Source organism: Lampetra planeri, chromosome 22 (genome assembly GCF_965212315.1).
Source record: "Lampetra planeri chromosome 22, kcLamPlan1.2.h2, whole genome shotgun sequence".
Classification (NCBI taxonomy): domain Eukaryota; kingdom Metazoa; phylum Chordata; class Hyperoartia; order Petromyzontiformes; family Petromyzontidae; genus Lampetra; species Lampetra planeri.
In genome coordinates this window covers 600471-619159 of record NC_136128.1, presented here as the reverse complement: position 1 = coordinate 619159, position 18689 = coordinate 600471, and the positions used below count along the sequence as shown (strand labels likewise).

Below are 18689 nucleotides of genomic sequence, written 5' to 3'. Positions count from 1 at the left end.
CCGGCTCGGCCGTCATTGGCTGGGGGTGGGGGTTAGAGTTTGCAATAGATTTGTATTTCCTAGATCGTATCGACTCACGACTCCTCCCCCGTCTCCGCGATTGGCGGAGCGAGCCGCTCGCGACTCGCGTGCGCGTTCGTCGGCCAATCGCGTAGCGCGGCCTCGCCTTCCCCGGCCTTATCCGAGCTGGGAAATATGGCGAGGTGCCGCTCACGTACCGCGTCTCACTCACGCGAGCGGAGGCGGCTGCCGACGCACAGAGGCGACACCCGCGACACCCGCCAGCCCTGGACCCACCGACTCACGACTGCACGGCACGAGCACCACCGGCACTCCAGTGCTGCCACAGCACGAGCACCACCCGCACTGCGCTACTACGACGGCACTCGTGTTATTGTACCATTAGTAAAACAGCCGTAGCAGCAATACCCCCAGCACCGTTATTTCATTGCCACGAGCGCAAGCACCCAATACTGCAGCAGTACAGTGCTAACCAGTAGTATACTGCATGTTCTGCGGAATATTACCATCGCAATACGACATTGCCCACGTCTGTATTATAGCACGGAGCCATGTGGACCTTCCTGGGACTCGCCACCTTCACGTACTTCTACAAGAAGGGCGAGGGGCTGCAGGGGCTCGGCTACGTGGGGCTCGCCGGACTGTCGCTGCTCATCCTGATGCTTTGGTCGCGGCGCTGGGGCCGCGGGTCTCGCCACGGCCTCCTGGCCGCGCTGCCTGCGTCTGGGGTCCGCCGCCTCCTCGCGGGACTCCGCCGACAGAAGCAGCCGCAGCAGCAGCATCGCGAGAGGACGCGAACCGGAAGAGAGGAAGATGAAGACGATGAGGTAGCAGCGGTTCGTGCCCCCACCACGCACTCACTCAGCACTCGCTACTCGGCAGACACAACGCCTCCTTCACATACTGCCACATAAGACATAACGTGTTTTACACATCAGCCACCACTACCTTCCGAGAGGGTCTTTGCCTATGAGCATGTGGCGGGTCACCAGCATTGGTTCAAGCAAAGTTGACTGCTGATGAGACATTGAATGTCGAAACCGGGCCAGTTTGCTTGTGTTGTAGAACAATACTGCTGTAATTACACACTCGCAGAGGGCAGTGTGGCTTATGGGGGATGTGTACAAAATATAAAAACATTTACGTGACGAGACATGGCAAGGGGGAGTTATTTATTTAGGTTTTTAATAATATGAGGCGTGTTTGTTTACAGGCCAGTCAATTTCCTGAATTTTCTAACGGCATCTACACGACAAACACTTCACACAGGAGGGCGAGAAACGCGAGCGGTGCGTTGGTCAGCATCAAGATGAAACGCAGCACTGAAACATTCCCTGTTGAGCAACTCTTTATCATGAGTCGGTGTCAAACTTGCCATAGGCCGCTTCATGTGCTTGTTAAGCAGAGATCATATTGTCTTCGCTGTCATACAACAAATGTGGCTGTCTGTGGCAGGGCATGTGGGAAGGAGGCGCTGCCTCTTACTGCTTGGGTGACTTCACACTTCTTCGATGGATTTCAGAGGCAGACTTCGCCTAACACGAACCCCGTAAAACGCTGATTCCTTGTAGCGCTGGAGACATTTCCCCCCCCCCCCCCCAAAAAAAAAACATTAAATTAAACATGTATAGAGTGAGAAACACGCAGCGCTGCCCGAGGAAACGGACCCCATCGTTCGCCCAGCCAGCGAGAGAGCGATTATCACGATTATATATATTGTTAATAGATTAGTTGTTTCTTCCCCCAATGTTATTACAGTGCATTTAGCCAGGTGAGCTTCACCTAAAAGAAACTTAACGGAAATTTTGACTTGGGCATCACGATGACCCGGTTTGGGAGCGCAGTAGCTCCAACCTCGTGTCTCCCACCGCTGCCTTGTCATGAGTACAGTAGAATGCACTTGTGAGTACAGTACGTTATACTGATGTTATAATACATCTTTTTTTCATGAAATCGTTTACCATCCGTATTAGCGCTATTACCGATACCCCAATAAAGTCCTCATGTTGCTCATACGTAAGAAATAACGCTTTCGGGAATGCATCCCCATATATAATGGTATAATGGCCCTTTAGCACTCACTTCATTAGCAATCACTTATCAAAGATTCTATTGAAGCGCTCACTTCTCCAGGATCGCATCTTGAGTTCTAAGCGAGGTCTGCCTGTATCTGCTTCCGTGGGCCGTTCTCAAACACGGTTGCACTGCTGTGTGAGAGATACGAATGTATTCTAATTCTCATGAGGTGACGACGATAACACAGTTAGGATAACATTAAAGAAAAGTAAAGACACTTGAGTTTATTTTAAAAGTAGTCTATGATTGTGACCACATCATGCACCCGATCTCTTTAGATCTGAGAAGCTAAGCAGGGTTTTTCGCCTGTATAGTGCTTCGATGAGCGACCGCCATCCATAAAAAAGGTGTTATGGGCTTCAGGGATACATTGTCAGCAGAGGCCAGTTCAGCAGCATCCATTGTGTAATGTACTGAGCTCTAACGTCAATGCTTCCCGCTTTCTCAGCACAAATCAATTCCTGCCATCCGAACTGTCCAGGTTCAACATGAACAGGTGGCAACCCGAGAGAGGAGGCCCTCATCCAGAAGTGGATTTACAAAGGGCCTATACACATGTACATGACCTTGGACTGAAAAATGCTTCCTCCCGATGGCGTTGCAAGTCTTTGTGCGAATCTCACTCACGTGCCCGTGCGTCTCCGCAGTGCGGCCATCAGGGCGTGGAGCCGGCAGTGAACGGCACGGGCCTGCGTGGGCCCCACGCGCAGCTAGGCGATGAGGAGGAGGTGCTGATCGTGGGCTCCGGCGTGCTGGGCTCCGCGCTGGCCGCTGTGTTGGCTCGTGACGGCCGTCGCGTCACGGTGCTGGAGCGTGACTTGCGCGAGCCCGACCGCATCGTGGGGGAGCTGCTGCAGCCCGGGGGCTACCGCGTGCTACGAGACCTCGGCCTGCAGGGTCAGCCAGCTCACCACCACAACCACCGCCCCACGCCATCACCACCGCCAGTATTACTGTCACGGTCACTGGCACTGTTACCGCACAGCGCAGCGGGAAGTATGGTAGAATAACTCCCACCAAATGCATGGCCGTGTGGAGGCCCTCATTCAGCGGTGGATCAATAAAAGGGCCATACTTCTATATGATCACAGCGAGATTAATAATCAGTGATAGGGGTCTCCTTATCCTCAGAATTTAATCATATCAGCTGCAGGCACAGATAGGGTTTATTGAAGCTGCCGAATGCTTCATGAATCATTTACGCGAATAAGAGATAACGCCAGTGCTGCTACCAGCGGGGGCCATGGGGAGTGGTGGTGACGAAACAGTTGAGGCCACTATTGTCTATGTCCCACCTGTGAGTGAGACGTGTAAGTACAGCCCTGTTATTAATATACCGCTGGATAAAGGCCTTCCCATACAGTCGCAGACATAAAGTGGCACACATTGTGGGCTGAAGACTTTGTTTTCCGTATAAAATATATATTTAATATTGATTGATTTCATTTTTTACGTGGATAAGAAACAGTCCGCCTTAAGCTGTCATGTATGTATAAATACATTTTTAAAATGACTGCATAAAATGTATAAAATTAAGGAATGTAAGTAACCTTAGAAGCTGAAAATTGTTTACATTTGGTCTTGATGGGGATTGTGAAACGGAATTACCGGACACCTGACCCAGGGAGCTGGCCCCTTGTGTCGATTATAAAAAACAATAATAGTAATAATAAGTATTTACACAACCACACCACCTGAGAGTGTATAATTTTAGCAGCATTGGTTTCAACACAAGCACACTGGACCGGTTTTGATATTCAGGATCTCGTCAGCAGAGCCAGGCTTACTTAAACCAATGCTGGTGAACTGCCAGATGTGGATCCTAATTGGATATAATTTCTATGATACGTAACACAAAACAATAATTGACATAGTAGAGAATGTTAATAACAAAAACAGCTGCAGGTTATTTATTTTCGAGACAGGAAAATCTGCAATTGTGTCCGTCATATCTGTCCTCCCATAATGCCTTAAATTTCGGATTGCATCACCACACTCTTGTGTGTAAATCACACATCCTTATCTGTCTTAGTGTTTGAATGTGCTGTATGTGCGTGTCGTTACCACGTGCGTGTGTCGGGAGTGGTAGTGTAGCGGTAAGCGCGCTGTGCTACAAACCCTGCGATCCAAGTTCTATTCCACTCACGGCCAACACCAGTGGCAAATATCTGAACCAATCCTGGGCCTGCCCTTGGTCGACTCAGCCTCAAATGAGTAACTGGTTTCATGTGTAAACATCAGCAGTGGGGACAGCAATTGCCCCAACAGTTTATTAAAGGTTACATGGGGAATCTTTGTGCGTGCGTGTGCGCGGTGCAGACTCGGTGGAGGGGATGGATGCGCACGTGGTGCAGGGCTACGTGGTGCACGACCGCGAGAGCGGCTGTGAGGTGCAGATCCCCTACCCAGCAATGCAGGGTAACTGCGTCCAGAGCGGTCGGGCCTTCCACCACGGCCGCTTCATCATGGGCCTGCGCCGAGCCGCCATGGCGCACCCCAAGTGAGCATGCGGAAAGCCGCGCGAACGCAACCACCCACACCCGTTACCTCCCACCAGTCACAGTTCACTACCTTCACATCCTTTGAGTCAAGCCACTGCTGGATGAAGCCCTCTCCACACTTTGTCAATCTTGGAGGGCGTTTGACTGTACTCGTCTTTGCTGGCCAGTGCAAGTTGGTGAAGGAAGGACCCAGGACCAGTTGAAATGTCGTTCGCCGAAAAATGTACCTGGATATAGACTTATAGGTTACTATTCATCCAGCTATACACAAAAGAGATCGGGTTCAATTAGAGGTTAGTGGCTGAGCGACTTCAATGAGAGCACGTCGTAACTGGGCAGGGTTTGCGGTGGGTGAGTAACAACGATGTGCGTCGTGGTCTTTGTGCCCAGCGTGCGCTATGTGGAGGGCACTGTGGTGCAGCTGCTGGAGGAGGGCGACCGTGTGGTGGGCGTGCAGTACCGCCCCAAGGACAGCCAGCAAGTGATGGTGAGATCCACTTAGAACCCCATACTTCCCACACACTCCTCCCCGGCCACCGTGTCTGGATATCTCTTCTTCCCCCAGCCACCCGTGCTGCCGACTCCCTGATTCTGTTCAAGACCTTCCTGTCCTATTACTGAATGCCTCTTTCAAAATAATTCTGCCCGTTGTTTCCATACAGCAGCTTGAGATGTAGTCCAATAACATGCTTTGTGTAATACCATGTTTTTAATTCCCATGTGATTGAGATACAGGGTTTTCTGTTGCTGTTAGAGATGTATTATTGTGTTTATAATATCCGTTGTTTTTCTTTCCCAATCTTTTTATATATTTTTTTATTCATATTCTCAGCTGAGGCTTTTAGGCTGCTGCAGGGATAGGTCAGCAGAACGCAGTGCAGCGGTGTATGCTACAATGTCTATGCTTCCCACCTCCATCAACCCACACTGACCAGCATGTGGAATATTGGTAAAAATATCCCTCACGACCCGCACGCAGTTTAGAGGCTCTCATCCAGCAGGGGGTTGACAAAAGGGCCGACTGGCATTGGATAAATGCTGTGTTACCCCTCATCATGTGTGACCCTGCCAGAGGTGAAGCCGTGAGTTCCGATGCCGTTATCCCGTAACCCCTGTAATGGGCGATTCGCATGCATTTGTGTGTGTGACTTCTGCGTGCTTGACCTCTGTGGTGCGCTGCCTGTGTGTGACCTGCATTGCCTGTGTGTGACCCCCAGGAGTTGTACGCTCCACTGACGGTGGTGGCCGATGGCTGCTTCTCTAAGTTCCGCAAAAATCTCATCAAGGCCTCGGCCTCCGTCTCATCGCACTTCGTTGGCTGCATCATGAAGGTGAGAAGCAATCCACAAGGGGAGTGCAAGAGAGGGAAGGGAGCGCAACTCTATTTAATGAAGCCGAGCGGCTTGAAGAGGGAAGGTTTCTGGATCACACCATCATCAATCCACTGCTGGATGAAGGCCTAACCAAGCCACACCTCCGATTAGCACGGTTGGCTACGTACGGTGCGAAAGAAGTTCAACATACATGTAAGCCGTTGTCATTTTTTGCTGCGATGTAACAATTCGCCTAGCACCTTCATATGATCCGATTCCATCATGCTTTCTTTCCCACATTGGTAGTACAGCCTACGTATGTGATATACACCTGCAAGGTAATTAAGGGGTATACAGGCAGCAGTACAGCAAGTAGGGATTTGTGTCTTTGTGCAGAATCTGCGGGTTCGTCCCACGTGCGTGGATTCCTCACACATGCGGAAACACAGGGGCACCCTTCCGCTCCATGAATCGTCCATTGGAGGCTCGGCGTCCATAGTTCGACCCGTTATCTGTGGCAGCCTAAACATTCTCAAAGAAATATGACAATGAAAATATGATCATAACATTTAAAAGAAGCTAGTTATTCAAGTAGGCAACGTGTAATTATTTTAGCGCTTTATTTACTTTTGTATCATTGTCACGATCTCTGTCGGATCGTAGGACTGCCGGCAGTTCCGTGCTCACCACGCAGAGCTGGTCCTGGCTGAGCCCAGCCCGGTGCTCATTTACCAGATCTCGTCGACGGAGACGCGTGTGCTGGTGGACATCCGCGGGCAGCTCCCCCGGGACATGCGCCAATACATGGCGGAGCACATCGCACCGCAGCTACCCGGTCAGTGAGGACCCCGAGGAACAGTGGGGCACGGGGACGAGGGCCAGCAGCGCCCGTCACTGCACACGCTGACAGACACCAGGCATTTTTAACTGGTGGCCCGCGGTCGACGTCTGTGAGTGGTCAGTCTAGATTGAGATGGAGAAATAAAGAGAAGTGACGATGGAAGTGACTCCGATAGTTTCACGATGTCATTTCCAAAGGCAATCGCTTGATGTGACATGGTGCTATGCTCTGTATAATCTGATAGCACGTCTCCAGATACAAATCGTAATATATTTGGCAATGAGATTTAAAATGCATGCAAGAAAAGAATAACTCCAGAGAGCAACAAACTGTTTCCAAGAGACCATAGCGTACTGTGAGGGTGACGCGGCGTAATCGTGTGCGAGCCATCACGCAGTGCTGCCGTAGCGATGCGAGTGCCATCGTATCGTTCAACACGGGGATGCCCGCTCTGTCTCGTTTGTTTCACAGAACACATTCAAGCACCGTTTCTGGACGCTCTGCAGAACGACCGCTTGAGAACCATGCCCGCTAGCTTCCTTCCACCCTCTCCTGTCCACAAATCCGGTAAAGCAGCTCTCACACTGGCTCCTCAACACGCAGCAGCTAGGAACTGTGCTGCCTATGATCGCTACGTACTCCTGCCTCGCTGCACACATGCCTGCACTACCCACCCCGCGCACTGCTGTCAGATGCTACGTGCACTGTGACCTCAAAATACTGGGCTAACTCGGCACTGGGGTGCACCCCGTTATATCCATTAAGAAAATAGCGTTATTTGCATGAAGACCACAGCCCAATTAATTACGGCTTGTAATGTTTATATTGTTTCTTGTTTTATAAAACTATAAGCAATACAAAATAAAGACATGAATAAAAACACCACTGAAATTCACAAGCCAATTCAAGAACACACAATTCAAACCTGCAGCAGTTACTGCACAGTGCAGGGCTAAACTGGGACTGCCTGGCATGTGATGCTTCAACAAGTCGGAATTTATTTGCATGCTGTTCAACTTTCCAAAGGGCCAGATTTGAGTTTCCTTTTTGAGGGGTCCTCCCAAACAACCCTATTAAGAGCGAGATAGTATAAATACACCCACTTGGTTGCAAGGACCCTCTCGATACCTCCACGTGTATCATGGCATAGAGCAATACGCTGCACCGCAAATGTCGGGGTAACTGGTTACCTTGGGAGTGACATTATTTTTGAGGACACCGTAGAAGTCGACTCTTCCTCCACCTCGTCATCTCATCCCCTCTCTCCTCCGCCCCCAGGAGTGCTGTTGCTGGGCGACGCATACAACATGCGGCACCCACTCACGGGCGGTGGCATGAGCGTCGTGCTCAACGACGTACTTATCTGGAGAGAGCTGCTGCGGGGAATCCCCGACCTGTGGGACGACGGCGCTATGCTGCGAGTGAGTGGGGTTAATGCTGCCACTGCTGCTGAAAGGGCCTCCCCAGAGAGAGATCTCTTAGAGAGCCCCTCTGTAGGGTATTTGATCTCTAATTCCATGCAGGGTATACATCTTGGATGTCGTGGGAGTTCCTGCATATTAAAACCACAACACATGACGTGCTGATTGATCAACTTGCAACGTGCCCAGTTATACTGCAGGGTCGACAGAGGCGGGATTTTAGAAACGTGTCCAATTGTTTCAAATGCCGCACTGCGAGATGAAATCATAAGCGTTAACCACTGGATTGTAGGTCCAGTGTCCTCACCATTAAACCATGGCAGGATCATAGCAGCTAATGTGGCCACATGAATCTTGGCAACCCCATTTGGCCAGCTCATTTGACACTTGAGAGCAAGGACATGTCAAAGTAACAAACGAGAGTTAAGGTGGGGAGGAGCGTGTTCTTTATATTTATCAGCGTTCCGCCGGGGGACTCTCCGTGTATCGCCGCGTGATGTTTGTTATTGGTGGCGTCTCTGTCCCCAGGCCAAGAAGGAGTTCCACTGGGTCCGCAAGAAGACCCACTCGTTCGTGGTGAACGTCCTGGCCCAGGCGCTGTACGAGCTGTTCGCTGCCACCGACGGTAAAATCCTCCTTATGAATTTCTTCCTCTGCCATCATCGTCACTACCCATTAACCATGTTGAAATGAAGACGCATACCAGAAATAGACTAATCAGTTGATATTCGTCCAGCCATAAGCGAAAGAGAGTTTCTGCCTATGCTTAACTGAACCTTGCTGGTTGTTGTCGAGGTGGGCTCAGCCCAAACGGGAAAGCTGGTGTGTTGTGGTCACTATCAGTGCTGTTGAGGTAGCCGGGAATATTAGGTGCTGGAAACACTGGCTCCTTATCTGCTATTGTCTCCTTAATAGATGCTCTCTAACAGTACTTGTCTCAGCAGTGCACATTGCGAGGGAACATTGTGTGGACCCTTTGGTGCTGTTTGCGTGCATGTGCAGAATCGCTAAGACAGCTGCGGCGGGCGTGCTTCCACTACTTCCGCCTGGGCGGGGAGTGCGTGTCAGGGCCAGTGGGCCTCCTCTCCGTGTGAGTGTGCACCGCACAACAATCACCACGCTGATGCCTCTTCCAGCCGTCAAGTTAACTTCCTTCGCAGAGTCTCAGGCTACCCACGTGTTGCCTCAGGCTACCCACGCGTTGCGTTTGCGTGCCTGTGCCTTTGTATGTACGTATGTATGTTGAACTTCTTTTGCACCTTCTTGGTTCTTTTGGTAAAGTCACGTAGAAGGGAAGTAATAAAATAATAAAAATAAAACATAATAAAATAATTGTCACGACGTTTCGGCCACAACGCAAGCAGCCGTCCTCAGGTGAAGACCAGGTCTGTCGGGGAGACAGCGTCTGAATGTTTTTTTATTATTTTATTACTTCCCTTCTTTTGCACCGTACGTAGCCAACCGTGCAAATCGTAGGTGCGGGGGTGTATTTGCACATAGTGATGCAGCATGGGTTACCGTATTTTCCTGCATATAGCCCGCATACGCATATAACTCGCAGACGCATATACCCCGCAAAAATTGCGTTTTGTGTAAAACAAATTTCAGATAGCCCGCACCTCCATATACCCCGCAGGGTCTTGTTTTATTTGTATAAAGTGGTATACCCCGCGGGTTATATGTGGGAAAATACGGTAATTTTGGTGGGTAGGTCAAACCCAAATTTTGCAAAGAAGTTAATTATGACAGAGTAGCCCATGTATGTTGGCGTCATGGTCCACATTTTGGAGATTTGATAAATCACTAACAATTTATTAACCACGCCCCTTATAGGCAGACTAACACCCACCTGCAGGCCGGTGCTGCATTTACCTTGTGCTACAGAGGGACAGCTGCCACTGGGGGGGTCCCCTTGGCTAGACTGTTGAGATGAGATATGAAGCAACGCGCATTGGGTTGCTGAGACATTGAATCAAGGTACCTGGTACGTGCCGATTAATCCTTATGAAGGATACTTGAATGATATGTTGATTTGGCGTGTGTGTCTGTGGGTCTGTGTCCAGCCTGAATCCCAGCCCCTTGAAGCTGATCGGACACTTCTTTGCGGTGGCGCTGTACGCGATATACATGGCGTTCCACTCGGAGCGCTGGTACACCAAGCCGCGCGCCATCCTTACCAGCGCGGCGGTACTGTTCCGCGCTTTGGGCGTCATCGTCCCTCTCGTGTGGTCCGAACTGCAGTACTTGCTCTACTGAGAGACACACACAGGGCCTGGGGGCACTGTGGTGTATATAGACTGGCATTTTGAGGACACTGTCGTTAGGGCAGCAATGTGGCGCAGCGATGACACTTGTGCCTCACGACGAGAAGGGCCGGGGTTCGATTTCAGACTCGGGGCACCTTTCTGTGTGGTGTTTGTCCCATTTGATAAACATCCCAATGTAAAAAAAAAAAACTTAAAATTTTCTCAATTTCTTACCTATGAAAAATGTCCAGGATTGTTCTAAAAAACAAGTATTTTGACTCGGTGAGGGTTTGCTGGGTGAACAACCACAATAATAAAGTAACATGTGTCAGTAAGGTTGCATGGAATTATGTAAAATATGCACAGTGCTTTCAGCACACAACAGGGCATTTGAAGACTGAAAAGTCGATATTTTTCTTAAGTTTTGTGGTTGTAAAAAAGCTGCATAGCAACTGTACCAGTCTCACCTCATTAGTGAGAATCCTCACCACATTATGGCCCTGCTGCCATAGCTGCTGAAAATTGTGCCTAGGATTGTTAAAATAAACGGTCGTCGATGAGCTGTGAATCCGCCAAAGAGTATTTGCACAGATCCTAAACTTCAGCACTTATTAGTTTGGTACATTGTGCGGTTTCTTTACATGATGACAACTCTCCCAAGCGGCCAGTTATATTAGATTTTGAAAGTCTACCCAAGCGAAATGAAACGTGCGTACATACCTGAACCCTATTGTCGATCCGCCACTTGGGGAGGACTACGTCATGGCGTGTGGGTTCGAGGTCATTATTTAGACGTCTTGTACGGAGTCGGTGCATGTTAGTGTATAGACACTCATTAATTGGCTGAGAACATCTTAAAATAAAAACCCAAAGCAATGTCCTCCTGAAAAAGAGTCCTAAGACTCCGTGTGGCTTCCTGGATAAATAAGTAAATTGGTGAAGGTAGCCTGTGACCGCCTGGCATGCCTGGTGGTCTCTCATCCAAGCACTATGCAGGCAATAACCTGCGTAGTTCCGAGATCCATATTTAACATTGGCATGTAACATCAAAGGGTGAACTGCCTCGTATCCTGCAAGTTCATTGATAAAACCGTCATGAGAGTACATTTGAGGAAAGTACTGTACATATAAATTGTATGTATTGTACTTAGTATTTAAAAGGCCTGCATGGGTTCCCGCAAACAGCACTCACCCCAAGTTGTTCTGCATCTGTGTGCCAGCCTTTTTCCGTCTTTCTTCATCTCCCTTTGTCTTTGCATCTCCCACTCACCGTTTCTTGCAAGCTGCAGCTCGGAGAGAGAAAGAGATGCGTTTTGTAGTGATTTAAATGTGTAGCCTGCAATTAAGCCTGCAACGTAAGCTATACAGGACATCCTTATTTTTCAAATTTGAATTGTTTTAAAAAAGTTTTCACAAACGGTTAACTGGAGCAGAACCTGTATAGTCCATGTTTAACCGATTGGGCTGTAACTGATTGAAACGCTTTTCGGTGCACCGCATTGCTCCCGAGAACCAACCAGTTCGGCTCCCTGTTTGTGAGCATCATGACTGTTACAATTTGATCCTGCTGGCCAGTGTGAGGTGAAGGTGGGGAGCATAGACATTGGAGTGTACTACATTTCAGCGTATTTTACCACACTGCCCTCTGCTGCCCTCACCGAGAGCCGCGTGGTTTGGAGTGTCCTCGTTCTGCTTGTACACAACATCTGGTTTGGTTAACTTGAGTGGGTAACGTCTTGTAAAAGCTGGGCTCCTATGAGCATAAGCTAATTTAAATGAATGCTGCTATTCACTATTAAACTGTTTTAATAGCCTGCTTGTAACAAAAAACATCTGCAGGCCATATACATTGTCTAATCCAAGAGTCTGCTGTGGGTAATTCACTTCAATCACAACGCGTAAAGTGGTATTCTATCAACTGGAGGAACTGTACAGGGTGGTCCAGATGTCTTGTGACCACCAATTAATTGACCCCTAACATTGTTTTTCTTTGCATATTCATTTCTATACTCTTTGGTTCTTTCGGTAAAGTCACGTAGGTAGGAAAAAAATATATATCACGACGTTTCGATCGCAACACAAGCGGTCGTCCTCAGGCGGAAAAAATCATCCAGCAGTGGAACTGTTGTTTTAAGTAAACCTTGAAAAATATTACGTTTTAGATAATTAAATGGGGGTCACAAGACATCTGGACCACCATATCCATTGAGATTTAATGTGTCCAGAATATTGTCATGTATCAGCGATGATCCATCCACTGCTGGCTGAAGGACTGGCCAAGCCCCCATCAGTGTATATAAATTGGTAAAAGAAAAAAAACTGAGTTCATGGCACCAACAATCCGAATGTGGCACTCTGTGAATTGTCCCACGGATGTGTACGTAGTGTATCATAAATAGTTCTATAATTTTGAGGAGCAAACTGGTTCCACACTGTAATTATGCCTCATGACTTTTTCAATGACTCATGGTCATGAAAGAGTTGCTGTGGTTCTAAAGTGCTCTCGAGTAACGGGCCAAACGCTCGGACATTCGTGGCACAGGAGAACACTTGAGCAGCGGTAAACTCACATTTACAGAGGCATTAAAATGTCTGCTTTGAGCAAAGCTGTCGTTGTGAAGACTGCGCTTGTGTCAGGTGGACACACGGACCGAATTGCAGCCACAAGAGCTCAACTTAGTGAGGTTCTGTGAGCATGTTTGGGTGGATTGTACATATCTATATACGTTGTGCATTGTCATTTAAATAAAACGTGATCGGTATCTTTATTTGCTTTCTTGAAGTTTAGTTTTTTCGCGTACTGTTTTTCACATTTACCAATGTAACCTTATGGCGGTACCCTGGGATACCATCGTCCCCCGGCTCTCGCATAATATCCGTGATGCAGGCATTTTTAGTCTGTCGATGGTCGGCGATGCGGCAATCGACTCATCTTGACGAGCTGTACACGATGCACTCTTCAAAGTTGAATTTTTCGATAACGATTTTTTTATGCTAATGTTTGGCGTTTCGACATTGCGGAGTAGCACTGATTTCGGATTGATTGGTACCCCAGTCGCGGAGTTAAGTACACCCATGGAAAAAATAGTGTCCCAGAAATAAAATATTTCATTGCCTCGGCCATTTTGTATTATTTGGTACCCCGGGGTATCGCCATAAGGATCAATTCTATTCCCGGAAGGCCCTTGGTGTTGTGGCACGTCACGAGACAGAGAACCCAATCGGAAATCTCTCAGATTCGTATGACCATGTGTGTCCAAGAATCGCCAAGCGGGAGATTCGACGCAGCACCTGAAAAAGCCTTGCAAAGGAGCCGCGTTATCTGTGCAGCAGAGGGCGTGCCCGGTCCTACGCTGAGGTTGCTGCTGTGTCGAAGGACGCATCGGTGGTGCTTTTGGATAGGTTTTTGCAGTTTCTGCATATTGATGCTTAAGCTCAAAGCTAAAATTGAGGCACATTCATTGAAAAAAATGTAATACGATTATTTTGTGCAGTGACTGACTCGTTACACTTGATGAGAAGCTGGCTGATTCACGGGTGGTTAGGAACCCAGGTGCTCACTAGTGCTGGTTCATTACTCTGACCTCCGAGCCACTTCGTGCTATGATTTTTATGGTTATTTTGTAATACTTCATACAGTATTTAAATCGACTTCTTTCCATAATTTCTTATTGAAACGTTTTGAATACATATGTATTTATACATTAAGTTATTGCCCCATGAGGAAATCACCTGGAATTATAACAATCTCGTGAAGACCCTGCAAACGAAGCAGGGTTCAGCTTGAGTGATTGGATGGGCAACCATCATGTATGACAGGTTGTCATCGGCTGCTGTGAGGCTACGTTGTGGGCAGCAGTGAGTGGGGCAGCACCATCCATTGTGGATTCGAACTTCAATGGCCCCTGCGTACACCTGAGCAGCGTGGTGAGGTACGGTCACATGATCCACACGGCCTGCACAGCGTGGAGAGTCCATCCTCCAGCAGTTGATTTACAAAGGTGGTGTAAATTATCGGTGTAATTCATGACCAATCACGCTCGCCAGGGAAGAACACGTCCAGGGCAAGGCATGTGGTGGTCGTGTGGCCTGGTGTCAAACAGACGTGCATCTGACTGATATGGACAGGTGGAAGAGCGAGACACGAGCGATGCGAGTTTGGGAGCCCACCTTACACTCGCCCGAGTTGCACACATTTCTTCGCTGTTGGTTTTGTTCCTGTGAGTCGGTCGGTTTGTGTCGCTAATGCTCCACTTGTTCTGGCTGCGGCTTGCTGTGACACGACGATGGGGAAGCCAAGTCTCTAATCGCCGCTCGAGACATTGCGAGATGCAGCCATACGTGACCGAACTTAGGTCATCCAGCCCCTCACGCCACATCAATGCTTTCTTCCGAGCGGGTGCCCGGTCATCGAACCCGGGGGCTCGGCGCTAGCGGAACGCTTCATTTCCCCCGATGAACGGAATGTCGCCCCACTCTACCCACCTCGCGGTGGTGGGTGGCGGCGATGATATCGATGCGTGTCTGTTCGCACGGGAGGAGCCACCAAATTCAAATCTCCCCGCCGGGCTCCTCCCTATCTGTCTCTCCTTCCCTGTGTCTGAGAGGAGGGCCCATGGCTGCACTCCCTGTGAGAGTGCCACACGAATACCCACCGCCCCGCACAACTCGACACAGCATCACCCCAGCACACGCACCCCACGCACTCAGACTCCCTGGGGGCACGCGGTTATCATCCCAGTCTCCAAATCACAGCCATCTCCTCTCACAGTCTTCTCCCAAGTCACCGGCATCTTCTCTTACATCATGGCGGCGCACACAGTTGCAGCAGCTCAGTGTCTACCCGGTCGGTGCCTTGTATGGTTGTTTATGTTCGCGTTATGTCTTGTTTTGTGTTCATTTTGTCGGGCGAGTAACATCTTTAGCCGGCACGATCTCCTTAAGATCGGACTATGTTACGATCGGAGTGTTACAAGCGAGTTTCTCCGTCTTCACAAGATTCCAGTGGAGTTAGCGAGGAGGCCCGGCTCTCCGTGGATTATCATCCCGGCGGGGAGGAGGCGAAGGCGGCGTAGAGAGAGAAGACAGAGGCGAAGCTGCAGGGCCGGTGCGCTAGCCAGGCTACGGAGGCAGCCACTCAAACCACCGCTACCCAGCCTATTTCTCACGAACGCCAGATCCATCGCGAACAAAATGGATGAATTGAGGCTACAGACTACAGCGAACAACGTAGTGAAGGACAGCTGCATTCTGCTTTTCACAGAAACCTGGCTTCATTCATCCATCCCGGACTCTGCTATTGAGCTTGCAGGCTACACAGCACAGCGCCAGGACAGAACAGTAGACTCCGGTAAGAGCAGAGGAGGGGGGCTCTGTGTGTACGTGAATAAGAGCTGGTGTACTAACACTGTGACTGTAGACAGCCACTGCTCCCCAGATCTGGAGTATGTGACTGTTAAATGCAGGCCGATTTACCTCCCAAGAGAGTTTACTGTGGTCATGATAACTGCTGTTTACATCCCACCGGATGCTAATGCTAACTCAGCTATTGGACTTTTACATGGCAGCATTAGCATTCAGCAGAGCAAGTATCCTGACGCTGTGTTGATTATAGCAGGGGATTTCAACCATGCAGACTTAAAGGCAGCACTCCCTAAATTCCACCAGCATGTTAAGTGTGCTACTAGGGGAACTAAGATTCTGGACAAGGTCTACACCAACATCAAACTAGGCTACAGGGCTAGACCACTACCACACCTGGGCCAGTCTGACCATTTGTCCCTGCTTTTGATCCCTGCATACGCCCCCATCAAGAAAACGGCTCCTACCATCACAAAAACTGTCGCCATCTGGCCTGAGGGTGCCACCCAGCAGCTGCAGGACTGCTTTGATAGGACCAACTGGGGGGTCTTCGAACATCAGGACCTGGAGGTGTTCACATATAGTGTATTGTGCTACATTAAAAACTGCATAGACACTGTCACTGTGGACAAACGCGTTCGGGTTTACCCCAACCAGAAGCCCTGGATGACCCGGGAGGTCCAGCAACTGCTGAAGGAGAGGAACATCGCATTCAACTCCGGAGACAAAGCTCTCTACAGCACAGCCCGAGCTAACCTGAAGAGAGGCATCCGCGAGGGCAAAGCAGACTACAGGAGGAGGATTGAGGAATGCCTGGACAGTAACGACAGCAGGCAGGTGTGGCAGGGAGTCCAGCACCTCACCAACTACAGGGCCAACCGCGGAGCTGCTGATGGTGACACCGCTCTGGCAGAGGAGTTGAACCTCTTCTTTGCCCGCTTTGAGGTGACACCACAAGGGACAGCATCACCAAACCTCACGGTCCACAGCAGCTTAAACCTCACAGTAGAGGAGCATGAGGTGAGGCGCACGCTGCGGGCCGTCAACCCGAGGAAGGCTGCGGGACCTGATGGCGTCCCGGGACGTGTGCTGAGGGACTGTGCTGACGAGCTGGCTGGAGTCTTCACAAGGATTTTCAACCTGTCTCTGGAACAGTCAACTGTACCACCCTGTCTAAAGTCCTCCACCATAGTCCCCCTGCCCAAAAAAACCCACATTTCCAGCTACAACGACTACCGGCCAGTAGCACTCACGCCAGTGGTGATGAAGTGCTTTGAAAAACTGGTCCGGAGTCACATCATAGGAAGCTTGCCCCGAAACCTTGACCCCCACCAGTTTGCCTACAGAGCGAACCGATCCACGGAGGACGCCGTGGCCACAGCACTACATGCTGCACTGTCACACCTGGAGCAGCAGGGGAGCTATGTGCGGATGCTCTTCGTGGATTACAGTTCTGCGTTCAACACCATCCTCCCACACAAACTGGTGGAAAAACTGGGCGACCTGGGGATTCCACATTCCACCTGCATGTGGATACATAGTTTCCTCTCGGGCCGCAGACAGAGGGTCAGAGTGGGCCGTCATACATCCACAGCCCTGAGCCTCAGTACCGGCTCCCCCCAGGGCTGTGTACTGAGCCCCCTGCTCTACTCCCTCTACACACATGACTGTGCCGCCGTCCACCATAGCAACACCATTGTGAAGTTTGCTGATGACACCACAGTGGTGGGGCTCATCTCTGGAGGGGGATGAGTCTGCCTACAGGGACGAGGTGGAGCGGCTGACAGCATACTGCAGGGGCAACAACCTGCTCCTTAACACCGCAAAGACCAAGGAGCTCATAATAGACTACAGGAGAAAGAAAACGGACACTCCACCACTAATCATCAGCGGGGACTGTGTGGAGAGGGTGGCAGACTTCTGCTTCCTGGGAGTCCACATTGGGGAGGGCCTGACCTGGAGCGCCAACAGCACTGAGCTTCTGAAAAAGGCCCAGCAGAGACTTTACTTCCTGAGAATCCTCAGGAATAATAACATCACACAGAAACTGCTGGTGTCCTTCTACCGAGCCTCCATCGAGAGCATTCTCACATACTGCATCTGTGTATGGTACACCAGCTGCACAGTGGCTCAGAGGAAAGCGCTCCAGAGGGTCATCAACACAGCCCAAAAGATCGCCGGCTGCCATCTCCCCACACTGGAAGAACTACACAGTTCACGTTGCATCAAAAAAGCACAGAACATTATAAAGGACTCTTCTCACCCTGGACACTCACTGTTTGAGCTGTTGCCATCAGGCAGACGATTCAGATCAGTCAAAACAAGGACAAACAGATTCAAACAGAGCTTTTATCCTACAGCGATCACCACACTCAATAATGCTAATTAATTATTAAGTAATAGTATTTTTCAATTGACTGTGAAATAGAGATGTGCAATGACAAAATGTAACCTTATGTGGGTATGTGGGTATACTTGGGCTGTTTTTATATATAGTATAAATTGATTATCTTTCATTTAATTTTATTTTTATTTTCTTGTTTTATTTAATTTAAATTTATGAATGATGCCCTGACTGGTGAGCATTTTCAATTTCGTTGTACTGGTGACAATGACAATAAACGATCTATCTATCTATCTATAAATCTCTCACAGACACCACCCCAGTTGCAGGCATCTCTCTCTCCGCATCTCACCGATCACTTCCGACTCGTATCCCATCGTAACGTTTTTCTCCATCGTGGCCGCCAGGGCTGAGGCAGCCGAGGAGGCAGGAGGCGGCAATCGCGGGACTCATCACAGCCTCTCCACGCGAGGAGAGCGGTGACGGTGCGAATCCAGAGGAGCCCACTTCTCGTCACTGGAGCGAGTCCCAAGATTGGAGGAGAGAGGAAGAGGACACAAGGAGC

General features: G+C 49.5%; 1 protein-coding gene across 3 annotated transcripts; it reads left to right on the top strand.

Annotated features, from left to right (window-relative positions):
• The first annotated feature begins 199 nt into the window (after positions 1–199).
• SQLE (squalene epoxidase) lies at positions 200–18686 on the top strand. 3 transcript variants are annotated; one of them, XM_078604208.1, is made up of 12 exons: positions 200–857; positions 2745–2994; positions 4417–4597; positions 4989–5085; positions 5816–5929; positions 6575–6746; positions 7224–7319; positions 8031–8173; positions 8702–8798; positions 9176–9263; positions 10237–10360; positions 18532–18686. In XM_078604208.1, the coding sequence occupies exons 1-12, from the start codon at positions 573–575 to the stop codon at positions 18535–18537; spliced, it is 1653 nt and encodes a 550-aa protein (XP_078460334.1). In that variant the 5' UTR covers positions 200–572; the 3' UTR covers positions 18538–18686. The 3 variants fall into 3 exon arrangements, with proteins under 3 accessions (XP_078460334.1, XP_078460332.1, XP_078460333.1); XM_078604206.1 differs by lacking the exon at positions 18532–18686 and having other exon boundaries at positions 201–857; positions 10237–13187; XM_078604207.1 differs by lacking the exon at positions 18532–18686 and having other exon boundaries at positions 202–848; positions 10237–13187.
• Positions 18687–18689: the final 3 nt, after the last annotated feature.